Below are 18,119 nucleotides of genomic sequence, written 5' to 3'. Positions count from 1 at the left end.
AATTGTCTTGTGTATAGGTTCATCCTTCAGGACTACCACACATCTGTCAGTTATCTATAGAACAAACTGATTTTTGCTTAAAACTCAACAATAGTCAATTTTTAACCTCTTCACATGACATGACCTTTCTTACTTTGTGCCTATTCCTGATAGTTGAAGTTGACTAAATCTGCTTCACTGTGCTTGGTTCACAATGCAATCAGTCTCCTGACTTAGGTTCAGCTGTCATCTCCAGGAATATTTTCCTGATGTTACAAATTTATCCAATTACTACTATGTATATTTTTGTACAGCTGTTTCCTTCCTGGGCTGGTCATAGTTTAGTTACTGCATGAAGCAACCCTTACTCTTCTGCTGCAGATTAAAGCAACATGAATCCAGAGTATAAATACTACTTCAGTAAAGCTTGTTCTTTAATTGAAAGAGGCATATTTTGTATTAAAGGATGTCTTTAAAGATACATGGAATAAGAAAGTATTGCTTCTTCTAGTCAGCTAGGACAAAGTTGAACACTAGATAACCCAGAGCCTCGGCACATGAATAAGCTTTTGGATGTCAGTAACTCTGAATGCTTAACAGTTGTCTATTTAGTAGTTGTCATACTTTGTGTTCTTTCAAATGCTTGGGCAGTTGTTCTGTGTCCACTATAATGCAGCACACTGTCAATCATATGTGCTAGCACATTTGACATGCACACACACTCTTGAGCACACACATAAGAGTAGATGGCAGGCTGAAGGGATGGCTTCGTGGATAAAGTGCTGCACAGGCTTGAGGACCTGAGTTCAGAATCCATGTAAAGCTGTATGCTGTAGCATCAGCATCTGTATGGAGCCACCATGTGCATCTGGTTTACGTGGGACCTGGAGAATTGAACCTTGGTCCTCAAGCTTCACAGGCAAGCATTCGAACCACTAAGCCATCTCTTCAGTGCCAATATGATTTTTAAAAGGTGACATTTTGGAGTCATGAATCTTAAGAATAAAGCACAGTATATTTGCACAAGCAGCCCAGTCTATTGCTTCTCTAACAATAATAGCAGGTAAACTGCATGACAGAGAAATCAGCCCAGGATTACAAACTGCCACAGATGAGTGACCTGTCCATTAGTTGGTCTGCGTATAACAACAGTGTTTCATGAATTAACACTAAAGAAAAAAATCACAAAAACTTATGTTATTAAAAGTTTAAACATGAAGGAACATGAAAATAGCGTATTTTTGCACAAAATACATTTATTCTACTCTTCTATCACATACAGGATCTATTAAAAAGATAATACACTGACAATGAAATACTCAGTTTCTTCACTTGAAATTTAAAAGAAACTATAGATAAGCATCAGGTAGATAAAATATACTGGACCCCAATATAAAACTAGGGTCTTGTCTACTACAAAAGTCTCTTCTTGCAGTACTGGCTTCCCTGAAAGCTCAGTAGGTTCTAGAAATGATTTACCACATTGCTCGCTGGACTCCGGAAAGTTGCCCATGGTCAGCTAAGTGACGGAAGACTATGCGACTAAGCCTCCAGCGACGCTTTACACCACGTGGACGGGATGTCATAACACATCGATTTCTGATCCTTACAGGACAGCTATCCCGGGGAAGTGCGGCAATTTCTTCATCAGCCACTTGCTAAGGGAAATCACAACATTACTACACGACCACGTTATTTACGCAAGTGCTTAAGTCAATGCCTAAATGAGGAAGAAAAGGCTAGATTCATTATAGTAGACAAAACTAAGCCAAAGTACCCTGAACACAGTAGTAAATCTTACCCTGTGAGAAAAAACAATCCAGAGAGCTAACCAAAAATGCTTTATGTCCTTCCAATATGATTAAAAAAAATTTTTTTTTTCTGATTTTTGGTTTTTCGAGGTAGGGTCTTGCTCTGGCTCAGGCTGACCTGGAATTATCTACGTAGTCTCAGGGTGACCTTGAACTCACAGAGATCCTCCTATCTTTGCCTTCCGAGTGCTGGGATTAAAGGCGTGCACCACCACACCTGGCTTATTTATTTATTAGAAACAGAGAGAGGGACAGAGAAAGTGAGGGAGAATGGTGCACCAGGGCCTTTAGCCACCGCAAATGAACTCATGTGCATGTGCCACCATGTGCATCTGGTTTATGTGGGTCCTGGAGAATTGAACCTTGGTCCTTGGGCTTCGCAGTCAAGTGTTTTAACCACTAAGCCATCTCTCCAGCCCCAATACAATTTTTAAAAGGTGACATTTTGGAGTCATGAATCTTAAGAATAAAGGGCAGTATGTTTGCACAAACAGACCTGTGTGGCCAGCATGGGACTAATCATTTGTTTGGCTTCTTTCACTAAACATGATGATTGTGAGACTCACTTTCACTGGTGCAAGTGACAATTTACTCATTCTCACTGATGGCAGATTTTGTTGTGTGAGTATACTGTAATTTCCCAGATGTCCAAGAAACTTGTAGTTTTGAGCTATTATGAATAGTTCTCTACATACACCCTTGTTTAGGTCATTTAGAAAACCATGAATACATTTGTTTCCCTTCCCCACACACAATTTTGAAGTATATAAAAATTAGAAACCTCTGGGCTAAGGTAGGAAGGAACATGGTTTGAGACAGAGAAAGGGGAACTGTAGGATCATCTCAAGCCACACTGTAAACATTCTGACTACTGCAGAAATAAGGCAAAGTGATCAGACAAGATTTACATTAAAAATGTAGGTGTAGATGAATCTGGTTAGAACAAAGTAGTTGAGGGGAGAAAAAGCATGGTAGATAAGGCTCAGGTTTGTCAGTGGACACTGATCTGTGTGTGTGTGTGTTACGGCGCATGTGTCTTCACCGTCCACCTGGAGGCAGGGGCTCTCACTGTTCACTGTGTTCACCAGACTAGCTGGCCTGCATGCTTCCAGGAGATTCTTCTTTTTCCATTTCCCTCCCCACCATACAGATGCTGCTGCTACAGCATACAGCTTTACATGGATTCTGAACTCAGGTCCTCAAGCCTGTGCAGCACTTTATCCACGAAGCCATCCCTTCAGCCTGCCATCTACTCTTATGTGTGTGCTCAAGAGTGTGTGTGCATGTCAAATGTACTAGCACATATGATTGACAGTGTGCTGCATTATAGTGGACACAGAACAACTGCCCAAGCATTTGAAAGAACACAAAGTATGACAATTACTAAATAGACAACTGTTAAGCATTCAGAGTTACATCCAAAAGCTTATGCATGTGCTGACATGAAATATGTGGAGAATTACAGCAACACAGTGAAGTCTGATTGACAAACAATAAATCCTTCCATCAGTCCCCCTCCCCAAATGAGGAAACTGGAGTAAAGAAATAAAAGGAAAAAAAGCACTTAGGTCAAAAAAGCACATACTGGGAAAGCCTGTCTGATCACTAGAACTGTAACATGAGTTTGACTTGTAAGCATCAAAGAGCCTTGCCTCATCCATTTCTACAATTCATTCTCTGCACTGCTACTGCTGCTACTAATACCAGACACTTCTGGGGAGCAAACTCAGTAAACACATCATGCAACACTTACCCCGGCTTACTGACAATTAAAATTTTATGCATCTAACAGGGAAAATGTCATAACTGACGCACCTATATTGTGAAATGATTACCACGATCAAGTTAATTAACATATCCCTCAGCACATGCTTTTTTTTGGTGCTAAGAATGGCTCAGTCTACCCTCTAGGCTGTAATCCCTATGCTGTACTTTAGCTGCCCAGCATTTATTCACCTTATAACTCAAAGTATATACCATTTGACCAATCTATCTCTTGGCTCTCAGCTCCTAGCAGCTACCATTCTACATTGCTGAGTTTCTCAGGGGCCTTTTCTTAATACTCTCTAAATTTAAGTAGCTTCAAGCCCTCATAGTAAAAGCCAAAACAGTGTATTACTGACAACTCAGTTTTCTGTTTACGGCTTAATCCAGACAAAATTTAAAAGAATGAACAGTAACAAATAGACTATATATCATTCTGCCAACTTATATAAACATTATGTTTTAAAAACTCTAGCTTTTGGTGACTGCCCTTGAGTTTAGTATATACTTCTTAACAAGCCTCCTGATGCAGATGTTCTATGTTATCATTGAGGTACAGGACCATTTATGTTCAGGTAGCCAAGCAAGGCTGGCATCCTGCCACTTAATCTGACAGTGCATGACAAGAATGGAAAGCTAACTGACCACAAAGGTAGTGAAAGGACCAAGCAAAGAATGTGGATCATGCATCAGCAATGCCCCCAAATGCTTTGAGGATTCCCACAGATTGAGATGAAGATGGGCCAAAATACCATTCCAGTTTCTGTGTGATCTCCATTCATTAGTATTTTCTAGGACTGTATAATGAAGGACTGACAGAATGAATCATTATCTTTCACCCTAAATTCACTAGAGTAATTTAAGGCTATTTATTTTGACTTGAGTATTTGATCATATTCCTCAGACATTATATTAATAAGCCACAAGAAACCAGTATCAAAGGGAATCTAAAGTGGATTAATGATTTCATGAGAGAAAAATATTCAACTGGCTAACCTGAAGATCTTTTGGCAAAATGGTATTCTTCCTGAGCGAATTGAATCGTAGCCTCTCATCTGCATATTCATGGGCTGTTTTTCGTCTCTTCAGATCACGTACCATTTTCCAGTCGACATAATAACCTCGAAGTTGGCCTGAAGCCGATGAAGGAACCACCTAGAGGACAGAGACAGGGAACGTGGGCTCTGCACGTGTTTATCCATCTATCCTGCAAAATTTTAATTTTTATTTATTTATTTGAAAATGAGAGAGAGAGAGAGCGAGAAGGGGGGGGGGGAGGAGAGAGGGAGGGAGATGAGAAAGAAGCCAAGAGAAAGAGGAGGGGCACACCAGGGCCTCTAGCCACTGCAAACAAATCCAAACACATGGGCCACCTTGTGCATTTGGTTAACCTGGGTTAACTGGGGAAATGAACCTGGGTTCTTAGGCTTTGCAGGCAAGTGCATTAAATGCTAAGCCATCCCTCCAGCCCAATTCTGCAAACTTCTTTCAGTCATTGTTTTTTGTTGTTGTTGTTGTTTATTTGTTTTTGAACCCATCTTTTACTTCGGAGGGCTTACTCCAATTCTTTCCCACATCTTTTGCTTTTTGGGGGCAGTGGGAGATGGAATCTCACCATGTTGGTAAGGCTACTAGGCCCAGGTGGTCCTCTTATGTGCTCCCACAGCCCCACATTCAACTGATGACTTCAAACCTCTCCGAAACTACAAAACTAGAAGCAACGTGAAGAGAACTGCCACAAACTCCCACCATCACATCCATTCACTTAGTAGCACCGGCGCCACATGCTGTACCTTCTCCCCTTTTATTATAATAAGTTCTCCACAACAGTAGCCACTAGCCACACACACACACACACGGCTAGTAAGCACTGGAAATGAAATTAGTACAACTGGGGAATGCGATTTTTGATATTAATTCATCTGTCTTGGTACAACTACACTTTCTATGTTATGGTGCAAAATTTAGAATCCTAACAGATATGTTTTATGTGTAAGATACGAAGTAGATTTTGAAAATCTACCACCAAGAGACAGATATAAATGCCCCATAAGTAATTTTAATATAGATTTCATGTTAACATGTTGCATATACCTGGATAAAACATCAATATTAACTGCAGTTGCTTTTTTAACTTTAATGTAGGTACTAGAAATATTTTAAATTACCTGTGTGGTTGCTTTTTATCTCTACTGAATAAAACTGGTTGGAGGAGAGGAACTATTCACATTCCTAAGACTAAACTTAGGACCCCACTTTTAAAGGCTTATCCAAGCTCACGGTCTCCAATTTCTATTTTGCTACTCTTTCAGTTTCTGCCCCTAACAGCACATCGTCAGCGCTTCACTGCTCAACACTACAGTCAGTTCTCATATTTTATTTTTACAACTAACCCGTCAACTTTAAGCGGAGAGCGGCTGCCTCCCCAGTTTGAAATTCTGTGGTCGTGTGCCCAAGCCACCGCCACCACACTCCCCGGGTTTTCCTGCTCCATGGCTGACAACTTCTGTCCGTGTCCTTTGCACAACCCCAGCCTCCGAGGCCTCGATCCTCGGGGCCCTGCCCTTCTCTCAACTACGCTCAGGCCCTCCTACGTCGGAGTCAGTCTCGCGGCTTCGCACACAGTCCGCCGTACACTTAACGAACATCAGGTTTACATCTGCAGCTCAGCCGGGGCGGGGAGCGTGAGTGGAAGGAGAAGCCCGGGGCCGAGCGGCAGGGGTGAGAGGTGGAGGGGGTACCGGCGCGCTGACCTGCCGCATCGCCCGCAGCAGCGAGCTCAGCACGGACGCCGCCATCTTGTCCGCCGCAAGCCACCATCCGCCGCAACTTTATTGACAGCGCCGGAAACGGCGCTGCGTGGAGGGCGGGGCCTGGGCCGCACGTACCGGAAAGGACGGGTTGTGGCGGGGCCTGCGCGCTCGCGGTGCTGCGCAGAGCGTGGGGAAGTCGTAAATCTTGACGGGCGGGCTTGGCTGCGGGGTTGCGGCCCACATTCACTGTACAGCCGCCCTTAAACTGCCTGCGTCTCTGCTCCCCACAATTTCTTTTCCCCCGTCTCCTTGGTCCCGCCCAACCTGCTGCACAGTACAGCTGTATGGAGGTGGTGTGGGGTGGGAAGAGCTTGTGTATTTTGTTCAGGAGTGTGTGGCGGTGCCATTTGAAACCTGTTTTCAGTCTGTGGCACAGGGAATTTTCAGGTCATTTTCCTAGCATTTTTTTTTTTGTTGTTGTTGTTGGGAAAGAACCTTTGGAGGGGATGTAAGGAAGGTATCACATACCCTCCTGGTAGAAGAGTTTCAAGGAAGATGGATTAGGCAAGTGCCTGTATCATAGCTATTTTGCTGCATGGGGTGAGGAAATGCCTGTTAGGCTATTTACATCTGCGCTGTCACACATCGGCCTTCTGGGGAGAAAGGAGACCCGAATGCAAATTCCTGCCTTTAATTCCTGTCATATTATGATCAGGCTCTGTCTCCAGCCCATGTTAACACCGTCCTCTTCTCCTGCCCACAATTGAGGGTATCTATAATAAGCTCATTAAATGGGTACTCTGAGCTTTTGCTTTTTTAAAAACTTGTTTAAACATTTCCCCACACCCAGTGGACTATGGTTTCATTCTGCATTAGTATTGACAGAGAGCAAGACCAAGAACCCATCTGCACAATGACATAAAAAAAAAAACAACAAAAAAAAAACAGGATTACACACATCTAGAATGGACAGAGGACTGTGGCCAGATCTTCCTGGGAGTGGCCAGATAAACTTTAGGTCACAGGAGCCAGGTGGACTCAATTGTTTGCCTGTTGAAAATGACAAAGTAAAGCTGGGCAAGGTGGTGTATGCCTGTAATCCCAGCATTTGAGAGGTAGAGGCAGGAGGATCAGGAGTTCAAGGCCAGCCTTGGCTACACAGCAAGTTAATGGCAAGCCTGGGCTACATGAGACCTCATCAGAAGAGCAACAAGACAACCAAACCAAATAAGAAAAATGGCAAAGTAATGGCACATGAAGAGGTAGCCCAGGATCTCAGCTCTCAGGCCTAGTATGTGGAGGCTGATGGGGTGTATGGAATTCATACTGTACAAGCCTTGGTATGATTACAAAAAATACAGCTAGACAGACAAATGTAAGAAATGCAAAGGACAGGATTAAAAAAAACAAAAAAAACTTCCACACTTGGAAATTCCTCCCTTCAACTACCGAAAACTCCAGGTAGCACCTTTAAATAATATTAGTTACTTAAAAAAATACAGCACTCGGGAGGCAGAGGCAGGAGGATCATTTTGAGTTCAAGGCTCACCTGGGACTACAGAGTGTGTTTTAGGTCAACATGGTCTAGAATGAGACCCTAACCCCCCCCCCAATAAAAAAATTAAAAGAAAATGTTTTTGTCCATTCTGTACTGTTATATTGGGATACGTAGGAATGGGTAATTCATAATATTGATTCATTTCTCACTGTTTTGAGAGTGTGAAAGTACAAACTGAAGGGGCGTATGCCATCCTATGCAGAAGATGTGAGAGTGAACAGAGCCAAATTCCCTTGTACAACAAGCCACTTTCAGACAAGGGTTCCACTCCATCATGACATGAATCTACTGGAACATGACCTGATAATCTTCATAAGGTCCAGCTGCCCTGTTGTCCAGGAGATTAAATTGCCAACATGCTAACGTTGGGGGTCATGCACAGAGTATAAAACATGAGATTCACTATCTTAACAACTGTAAGTATGCAGGTCAGTGGTACTAACTACATTCCCCAGTGTGCATGTAAAGCCAGGTGCACAAAGTGGTGCATACATCTGGAGTTTGTTTGCAGCCACAAGACTCCCTGGTATACCCATACACACACTCTTGTTCTCTCAAATAATATATATGTATATATTATATGTACATATATATGTAGAGAGAGAAAGACAAAATATAAATGACTGAACCAGTAGTAATGGAATTACTGAGTAAAGACTTGGGAAACTTTTTGAAATATTATCTTTACTTCTTTCTACATCAATATATGTTTTAGGTAAAGAGTTAAAAATTAATAAATACTACCAACCCTCAATCAGAAGGATATATATTTTAAATATTTAAATCCCAACATACAATTTTCAGTAAATCCAATAATATTAAAAGTATTCAATTTGAATAGTTTTTAAGAGAATGCAGAATAGATCAAGGAGACTGAGTTAAACTAGCAAATTAGCAAAGGTTTTTTTTTTTTTTAACTCAATGTTGCCATAGGTGCAGAAAATGAGTAATTTCACATCTTACTGGTTGTTGCAGTCAGATTCACTTTGCTGGCAGAAATCACCTGACCAAGGTCAGCTTTGTGTGGTGGGGGAAGCAGGAATCAGTTTATTTTGGCTTATATACTCAAGGGAAAGATCCATGATGACAGGGGAAAATGATGGCATGAGCAGAGGGTGGACAATAGCAACAGGAGAGTGTGCCAAACACTGGCATGGGGACACTGGCTGTGGTGGTTTGATTCGGGTGTCCCTCATAAACTTAGGTGTTCTGAATGCTAGGTTCCAAGCTGATGGAGATTTGGGAATTAATGCCTCCTGGAGGGAGTGTATTGTTGGGGGCAGGTGTTATAGCCAGTTTTCCCAAGCTAGTGTTTGACACACTCTCCTGTTCCAATTGTCCACATTATGTTGGCCAGGGGGTGATGTCCAACCTCTGCTCATGCCATTGTTTCCCCTGCCATCGTGGAGCTTCCCCTAGAGCCTGTAAGCCAAAAATAAACCTCTTTTTTTTTTTTTCTACAAGCTGCTCTTGGTTAGGTGATTTCTACAGCAAGTCTCCAAGTCTGATAATTCTAACCAGTAACCAGTCTTTGGAGTTCCAATTCTGCCCCTCCAGCTAGGCTACTCAAGTCCTGAAAAACCTCATCTGGGGCTGGCAGCTTTCCTTAGCAGCCATCTCATGGTCCTGATATCTCCACTGGGTCTCCACTGCAACTGACAGTTCATCGTCACAGCTCCATTGAGCCTCCATACAGGCATCAGCAAACCTGCTTCACACTGCCCATGGCCATTTCCAAAATACAAGACCATGTTGCAAATTCAATGACCCTCTCTTTCCTGCATTTCTTATACTCCACAATACCAGGTAGGGTGCTATTTTGTTAATCCAGGGGGAATAAAACACACTTTGAAGAATAGTACTTTTCTTGAGCACTCAGGCCCCTTCAAAAGAATTTACATTCTTTCTGTTGTCCCAGTGCAGGTCAGCTGGCCCAATCTCAAAGGTTATAATCTCATATAATTGCAGCTGAACAGCAGCAGTTTTGGCCCAAAGATTTCTCTCTGTGCCATATCCTTCTGTACATACCAGTCCATTTCTACACAATGCAACCCTGCACAAATTCTCAGGACACAGGTATAACAGCAAGCCTCTCACACAAACTGCTTCTAGCCCTGTCCAGGCAAAGTTGTTTTTCACTCTCATAAGCCAAACCTCACAGTCCTTAGCTCTTACTGCATTCAGGTCTTTCAACTCTGACCAGAATAGTCCATCAAGCTGTAATTACAGTGCTGCAAAGCATCTCTTAGGCCAAGGTTTCAAATCCTTCCACATTCCTCTTGAAAATCAGCTCCAAAAGGCCAAATTCACACAGTTAAGTGTCTATCAGCAATCCCACTCCTCTGGTACTAACCATAGTGTTGCAGTCAGGTCCACATTGCTGGCAGAAATCACCTGACCAAGAGCAGCTTTGGGGGGAAAAATGTTTATTTTGGCTTACAAACTCAAGGGGAAGCTCCATGATGGCAGGGGAGAATGATGGCAGGAGCAGATGGTGGACATCACCCCCTGGTCCACATAAGGTGGACAATAGCAACAGGAAAGTGTGCCAAACACTGGCAAGGGGACACTGGCTATAATACTCATAAGACTGCCCCCAACAATGCAGTGCCTCAAGGAGGCATTAATTCCCAAATTTCCATCAGCTTGGAACCTAGCATTCAGAACATCTAAGTTTATGGGGCACACCTGAATCAAACCATCACACTGGTATAATATAAATTAGTTTAATGATTTAACTTATCTACAAAGTGATTTGGCAAGAGGTTTTTCAAAGTTTATACTTATTGACCCAGTTATGCTTCTTTGAGGAATGAATCCCTTGGAAATACTGAGAAACTCTGAAGTTTATATGTTATTACACTTATCATGAGGTTATTTATCACAAAAGCAAATAAATAAGTTAAGTCTGACAGTATGAGAGAGTTAAATGGATTTAAAAAATAACATGTCAGGATTCTAAGTTGTTAAAAGTCTGATAGTTTTTGAGTGTAGTGTTTGAACTGAGGAAGGAGGATCACTGTGAGCTCAAGGCCAGTATGGGATATATAATGAGACCCTATCTAAAAATATGATGGCTTTCAAATTTAAATATATAGGTATATATACACTCATAGGTCTAGGTATAAATTAGATGGATTAGAAGGAAATATACTCAAATACTAGATGAGTTAGTAGATTGCTGACAATTTTGTGGTGTGAATTTTTCCATTTTCTTTATAATTTACATACATTTTATGCTCACACATATGATACAGTTGGTTTTATAATACTATTTCTTCTTTTTTTTTTTTTTTGGTTTTTTGAGGTAGGGTCTCACTCTGGTCCAGGCTGACCTGGAATTAACTGTGTAGTCTCAGGGTGGCCTTGAACTCATGGCAATCCTCCTACCTCTGCCTCCCGAGTGCTGAGATTAAAGGCGTGCGCCACCACGCCCGGCTTATAATACTATTTCTTATATGTTAATGAATATTATTTTACCCCAAACATTTTTATCTTTGTTTTGAGTCAGGGTCAGACCTGGAACTCACTCTGTAGCTCAGGCTGACATAAAACTCACAATGATCCTTCTGCCTCAGCCTCCTGAGTGCTGGGATTATAGGCATGAGACACCATACCTGGTTTACCTGAAACATTTTTTAACTTTAATTGTGTATGTGTGTTCCTGTGTGTCCCCATTCATGTGTATGAGTAAGTGTGGGTGTGTGCGTGCCACGGCTGGTGCATGTGTGGAGGTCAGAAGATGACTTTCAGTCTTTCAGTCCTTGTGTTTCTTGGTCTGTAGTTTTGCTCCGATGTTCTTGCTGAGGGAGCCAGGAGTGTCCAGGAGATTCTCCTGCCTCCACCTCCCATCTCCACCCATCATTGTGCTGGGAATTTATGGCTTTTGTCTTTTTACATGGGTCGAGGGGTTGAACTCAGTTACTCCAGCTAGAGCAGTGGTGCTTTATCCACTGAATCATCTCCCCAGACCTGCCCCCCTCACACAGGATTAAGCTGTGTTTTTCAGTGGTCAGGGAAAGGGGCATTCTTGGCCCCCATCAGTGTCTTCTGCTTGTCCTCAGGGACTGGGATGCCAGGACCATCATCGGAGCAGCAAGGCATTAAGAGCTCGGGGGTGTTTGCTTCGTTCATAGTTAATTTCGTACAGAAGTTCATTCTCCTTGGCTTTATTCCTTGGGCTTCTTGGTGTCTACCATCAAATAAATTGTTGGCTCCTATTATGTAATCTATTCCTAATGCAGAATTGATCATTTCCTTAATGCCCGCATTTGGGAAGGAGTAATTTCTCTTATATTTGTTACTAGGAAGCAACAGTTAACTTCACGCCAGCCTCTGAGCCCCACAGTTAGAGCATTTACTTGGCATATTCTTGTCCTATGACTGGCTCATGATGAGTCACAAGCATCTTTGTCCTTGACTTCCTCCCCATCTGTCCATGCAGTGCTTCATGGTGATGTTTCCAAGGTCTACCACTAGACCTTCCATATAAGAGCCGGGCATAGTTCAAGTCCCCCAAAAGACTGGACTTCGTGGACAATACAAGGGTACTGCAAAGAGGAAGAAAGTGGGAAAAAAGGAAAGGAACATGTGGAGGGAGACAGAAAGGCATCATTTTCAGTCCTGACTCTGTAAATAGGTCAGGTGTATAGGGATAGTGGTTGAAACCCTTGTTCTCATTACAAATCTGCCTTTTGTGTTTGTGTAGACACCAGCAGCCAAATAGTAATCCTATTGGTGTACCAGTTTGGCTGCTGAGTGTCGGTGGTATTACCCAAGCAGCCACAGGATCTTCCCTGCCTTGCTTGTGAGTCTCCTCTTGGAGTTACATGTTGTGCATCAGACTAGACACAAGGTGGCAGTAACACGACATCTGAGTTCAACACCCAACTCTGGACATACACATACAGAGAAAGAGAGAAAGGGGGCGGGGAGGGGGGGAGGTGTGCTCCAAGCAAAATAATGACACTCTATCATCAGGTGAACCTCTGTGTTTGAGATTTATTTGGCTCCTTTTGTAGAATTTTCAGGCAAAAGAGACTGCACTTTGTAGGGCCTGTGCACAATGAAAATGAGCTCCTTGTTGAAAATGCAGGGAAAAGAGTTGTCAAAGGAAGTTAAACATGAGCTTTTCCTTTTTCTTTCTCAGACTTTCAATTTGTCATGGGTTTTTATGTGCTATTTAATAAAGGAAGATGAAATCATTGAATTTAATTTTAAATCATTAGCATGGATTTAGCCACTCATTTCCTGATTTTTCAATGGTAGTTCATAATGCAAAATATAAGAGCATCTTAATTGTATGTGAAATTACACAATTCGTATTTTATAATGTGTGATTTTCTTATGCATCTCATTCTTACCAGAACAGTGCAAATATTGCATAAAATTAACTCAATTTTTTTTGTTTGTTTTTTCAAGGTAGGGTCTCACTCTAGCCCAGGCTGACCTGTAATTCACTATGTAGTCTCAGACTGCCCTTGAAACACAGTGATACTCCTACCTCAGCGTCCCAAGTGCCACGATTAAAGGTGTGCGCCAATATACCTGTCTTGCATTCCTTTTGCATCTTTTCTTCTCCCAGTGCCTCAATCACTCACTCTTGTACCCTGTTGCTTCCCAGACAAATTACTTGCATGTAGACCTTTAGTTTGGATTCTGGTTTTGGGAATGGTGAGGGGCCATCTAAGCTAAGACAAAACAGTGCCCCACTTAAAAGATTGTCCACATATTGCTGATGTTACTGTAGTTTGTCTTTAATTTTCTTTTTTTTTTTTTTTTTTGTTTTTCAAGGCAGGGTCTCACTGTGGCTCAGGCTGACCTGGAATTCACTATGTAGTCTCAGGGTGGCCTCGAACTCACGGCGATCCTCCTACCTCTGCCTCCCGAGTGCTGGGATTAAAGGTGTGCGCCACCACGCCCGGCATGTCTTTAATTTTCTAATTCCTACTCATTTCAACAGTCGTCATGTCTTGTTTGTATCACAAATAATGAAACTTGTAATTTCTAATTTTGCCTTTCTCCTCCTATTTATTTAGTTTTTGAGACAGAGTCTTAGTATTTAGTCCTGGCTGGCCTCAGGCTCTCTATTAGATCAGGCTGGCCTTGAACTTATGATGAACCTCCTGTTCCTGCTTCCCAGGTATTGGAATTACAGATGTGTGTCATTATGTCAGACCCCTCCTCACTGTTTTTTGGTGTACGTGTGCATGTCTGCCTGTGCACATGCAAGGTATATACACATATGTGTGCATTTGTACACGCTCCATGTGAACTTGTACAGACACTTGAGGAGGACACCAAGTGTCCTCTATTACACTTCTGCCTTATTTCTTTCAGACAGAGTCTCCCAGTAAACCTGGAGCTTGCCAGTTTTTAGCCAGACTGGCTGACTGGTCGGCCCCAGCGACCCTCTCATCTCTGTCCCTCTCAGCAGTGACGTCACAGGCATGCACGGCCACCCCTGACATTTTACGTATGTTCACAGGTCTTCATGCTTGTTCAGCAAGCACTCTTCCCCACTGAGCCATCTCCCCAGGGGCCCCTTCACTTGTTAAAATGTGAACTATTATCTCCCCAACATTACACCCTGCACCCACCCCTTTCTGCTGAAGAGTGAACTTCCCTCCCACTCCTGCTTTGTTAGCTTCCCATCACCTGCAAACTAAGATCCAAACCCCTCACCGTAACATTCATGGTTGTCGTACTTCTCTTAGTTTCTCCTCAACACCTCTGCATATTAGATTTTCTAACTCTCAACTCTTCCTTTAGTAGTTCTCACAAAGCCTTTCTCTCGACCAACCTTTTAGCCCAGTTTAGTTTACTAAATGCTTAACCGAACGTCAGGTATGTATGGATTTCTATTGACCAAAAGGGCAAGGAGGAGATGACAAGATTAGGGTAAAGGTATGTCATGTGTGAACACAATCCCATATAATGGCTTTTCCTAATCTGCCTCAGGTTAGGGGCCTGAAAATACTTTTTCACCATGGTAAAACCACTTCCAGGGGTTTGATGAGGGGAAAAGATTTGCCTTTGTTGAATTTGAGGTTTTCTGATAAAATTAAGTTGTGAGTGGGGCAAATATCTGAAAAACCTTTTCATTGTTACATTGACAGCAATGATTAATGTCTAAATAAAGACAAAACAATGTACATTTTCACATTTTAAATTAATGGTAGTGGATATGATAGTCAATTTCCAGTCCCCAACACTCATCAAACGAAGTGTTAAGTTTTGTTTCCAGTAGCCTAAAGGAAAATCTAGTGTATTTGTTTTGATTGGTTCTATAACCAATATAATATGCATGCAAAGAGGTTTTTCTTCCTGAATTTCATTTTCCACCCACATATTCAATGTCTCCTTGTCTTGAGGGCTTGGAACTGTTGATTTTCTACCTTTCTGGTTATGCCAGCAGGGCCACTGGATACGGCATGCAGGCTTGCAGGACAGGGGTAGGCCCAGGAGCATATGGGCCCCACGTCCAGTTCAGGAGGTCTGCCAGCTTTTCCTCCCTGGCTTACCTCTGGAGTCCTTTGTTTTTCCGTGCTGGACATCAAACACAGGGCATCACAGCTAGGCAAGTGCACTGCCACTGAGCTACACCCCAAGTAGTCCTGTAAACTTTAAAAAAATAACCATAATTCTGCCATCATTCAGAAATGTCAAGTAAGTGGCTGGTTGGAACAGAGTGATTTTAGAATAATCTTGTTTAGCCAGTTGTGGCAGTTGTGTTAGCAGATCATTCTTAGCCTTTCTATCCAGTTCCCAGTTTGTAATCTCAGCGATGGCTTAGGTGTTTGTATGAAGAAACACATGCTATCAATTCCTTTTTCCAAGAATTCCTCTTCCTCTTGGGCTAACTCCTGGTTCTAGACACCTGGATTTTTTTCTTCTCTCTCTCTCTTTTTTTAATTGGCCAGGCCTGGTGGCACACACCTTTATTTATTTATTTTTGTTTATTTATTTGAGAGTGACACAGAGAGAGAGAGAGAGAGAAAGAGGCAGAGAGCAAGAGAGAGAATGGACGCACCAGGGCCTCCAGCCTCTGCAAACGAACTCCAGACGCATGCGCCCCCTTGTGCATCTGGCTAACGTGGGACCTGGGGAATTGAGCCTCAAACTGGGGTCCTTAGACTTCACAGGCAAGCGCTTAACTTCTAAGCCAACTCTCCAGCCCTTTTTCTTCTCTTTAAACTAGTTTCCTATAGTTTTAGAAAAACTTACCACCAACCTGGTAGCTTAAAACAACAGAAATATGGTCTCTCACAGTTCTGGAATCCAGATGTCCAGAATCATGACATCATCATGTTCTCTTCAACGGCTCCAGGGGAGAAGGCCCCCTACTGTCTTTGCCTCCAGCCTCTGGAGATCTTGGTGTACTTTGCTTTGGCAACAGCATCCAACCTCTGCCTTGTCTTCCCAGTCCTCTGTTCCTCGTGTGTGTGTGTGTGTGTGTGTGTGTGTGTGTGTGTGTGTGTGTGTGTGTATGTGTGTGTGTGTGTGTGTGTGTGTGTGTGTGTGTGTGTGCATGCTTTCTTTCCCTTTAATTAGAACACCCTCTTTTGGATTAAGGACCCATTCTAATCTGAAAATCTCATCTCAATCTTTACCTAACTACATCTGAAAGGGCTATTTTCATATCAGCCCAAACCTCTGAGGCTGTGGATGAATTTTGAGGGGGAAACTAACTACTTAATCCACAACACTTATCTACTTAAGACCTCAATGCGAACAACTCATGTCAGCTGCTTTACCACTGTCCTCCCTCCCTTATGGCCTAAAAGGTTTAAATTTTAATAATGACTGATTTCTAGCTGCCCAGTTCCTCTCTTCCTAATTATGTCCCCTAGGAGGGACTCATAATGTGTGTGTACAAGATTTGCCTCTTCTGCATTTCTAAAGACATATGCAAAGTGAACACATAAAAGTTGGAAATTTTCATAGAGGTAACCACATCAGGGACATAATTATGTACAACTCTTTTAATATTCATCTGTATTATTTTCTCCAACTATTGAAGGTTTCTTAAGAAATCATATTGCTTTCAAGTTTCTAGTAGAGGGTCTGGTATATAGTGTAGATGCTCAGAAATATTTCTTGGATTGAAATGAATCAAACTCTCACCTGTCACTTTGTCCTAACCACATTGTCAACCTGAGTGGGAAGTGACTGGGCTGATATCAACATCTTTCTTATTGTTCTTGGACTTTCCCCCCATGTCCAGCCTTTCTGAATCCAATCTGCTGCCCTAATATTTCAGAAGAAAGTTATTTTCTCCTTCTGTCTCTCCTTTTCCAGGCATGACAAAAACCACACTTGATAATGATGACAGAAGTAACTTAATTGTTTTACTTCTTTCAGAGGAAGAGAGGGAAAAAGTATCCTCAAGGGAGATCCCTTTGAAGTAGCCGTAAAGTACCCCTCTGCCTCTCTGGCAAGAAAGCAACATTCAAAGGTCAGAGGTGAGGCTCAGTCTCTGTGTTCCTGGACCACATGTGCTGCCCTGCCCAGAGCCAGCACCCGACAGACATTGTGTGATGGTGACAATGGGAGTGTTCACATTCAACTGATGACCATGTACGTGTGTGCTACTTGGAATCTTCTGGAATGCCCAAGAGAGCTTTGTTGGCTACCTGAAGACAGAAACCCCAGGGCTATCTGGCTGTCATGGGTTCCAGACCTGCCTCAGTGGAGTTCCATGGGAGTCAGTCACAGTGCTGTCTTGGCCCTATCTGTACCTGAGCCCAAGGTCTTCTCGATTATCTGCCTGGTTCCAAAGCTCACTTCTGCCTCTGCAGAGGTGTGGGCATCTCTCTCTCCTCTTACTAAAGGGAAGTCAACTTTGAGGTTCTGAATGTGACTCAGTGCCCTTTTTAGGCTCTCTCTTCCAGCTGCTTGTGGCCAAGGCTGTAACAAAATGTTTTGTGTGGTTTCAGGCATAAGGTCACATCCATTTTCCTTTGCAATGTCTTAAATTGATTTTTGTTTGCATGAATAAACAGTTGATAGGAAAGCAGCTTTTCCTTTCTTCCACATCATCTACTCTCTTTTTTTCTTTTGCCTCATCCTTGTTTTTCTACATTTCAAACCCATCTTAATGAAAGGGCAAAATGTTAGCAGTTTTGCTTAAGTGAGCCACAGTTGGTAACTATGGGGATGAAACTATCAAAGAACCATAAATTAATGGGGCCCAAGGGTAGGAAACATCTGCAAAGCCATTGGATGAGTCCTGATGATGCCACCACAAGGCAG

At 42.5% G+C, this 18,119-nt stretch overlaps 1 protein-coding gene across 1 annotated transcript; it reads right to left on the bottom strand.

Moving 5' to 3' along the window:
* Nucleotides 1-1,215: 1,215 nt before the first annotated feature.
* Nucleotides 1,216-6,394, bottom strand: Mrps14 (mitochondrial ribosomal protein S14). The gene is made up of 3 exons (XM_004658770.2): nucleotides 6,308-6,394; nucleotides 4,551-4,709; nucleotides 1,216-1,637 (listed from the first exon to the last, which is right to left on the bottom strand). Exons 1-3 carry the CDS (start codon nucleotides 6,350-6,352, stop codon nucleotides 1,455-1,457), a joined length of 387 nt encoding a protein of 128 aa, XP_004658827.1. The 5' UTR covers nucleotides 6,353-6,394; the 3' UTR covers nucleotides 1,216-1,454.
* Nucleotides 6,395-18,119: the final 11,725 nt, after the last annotated feature.

This window comes from Jaculus jaculus, chromosome 1, assembly GCF_020740685.1.
Source record: "Jaculus jaculus isolate mJacJac1 chromosome 1, mJacJac1.mat.Y.cur, whole genome shotgun sequence".
Classification (NCBI taxonomy): Eukaryota; Metazoa; Chordata; class Mammalia; order Rodentia; family Dipodidae; genus Jaculus; species Jaculus jaculus.
This window is presented reverse-complemented; position numbering and strand designations above follow the sequence as displayed.

Bases quoted from the DNA above. Each gene is read 5' to 3' on its own strand.
- Mrps14 (XM_004658770.2), bottom strand. From the start codon at position 6,352: ATGGCGGCGTCCGTGCTGAGCTCGCTGCTGCGGGCGATGCGGCAG. The intron at 4,710-6,307 runs GTCAGCGCGCCG...TCTGTCCTCTAG, and splicing joins TGCTGCGGGCGATGCGGCAG to GTGGTTCCTTCATCGGCTTC. The intron at 1,638-4,550 runs GTTAGCCAGTTG...GATTTCCCTTAG, and splicing joins TTTTGCCAAAAGATCTTCAG to CAAGTGGCTGATGAAGAAAT.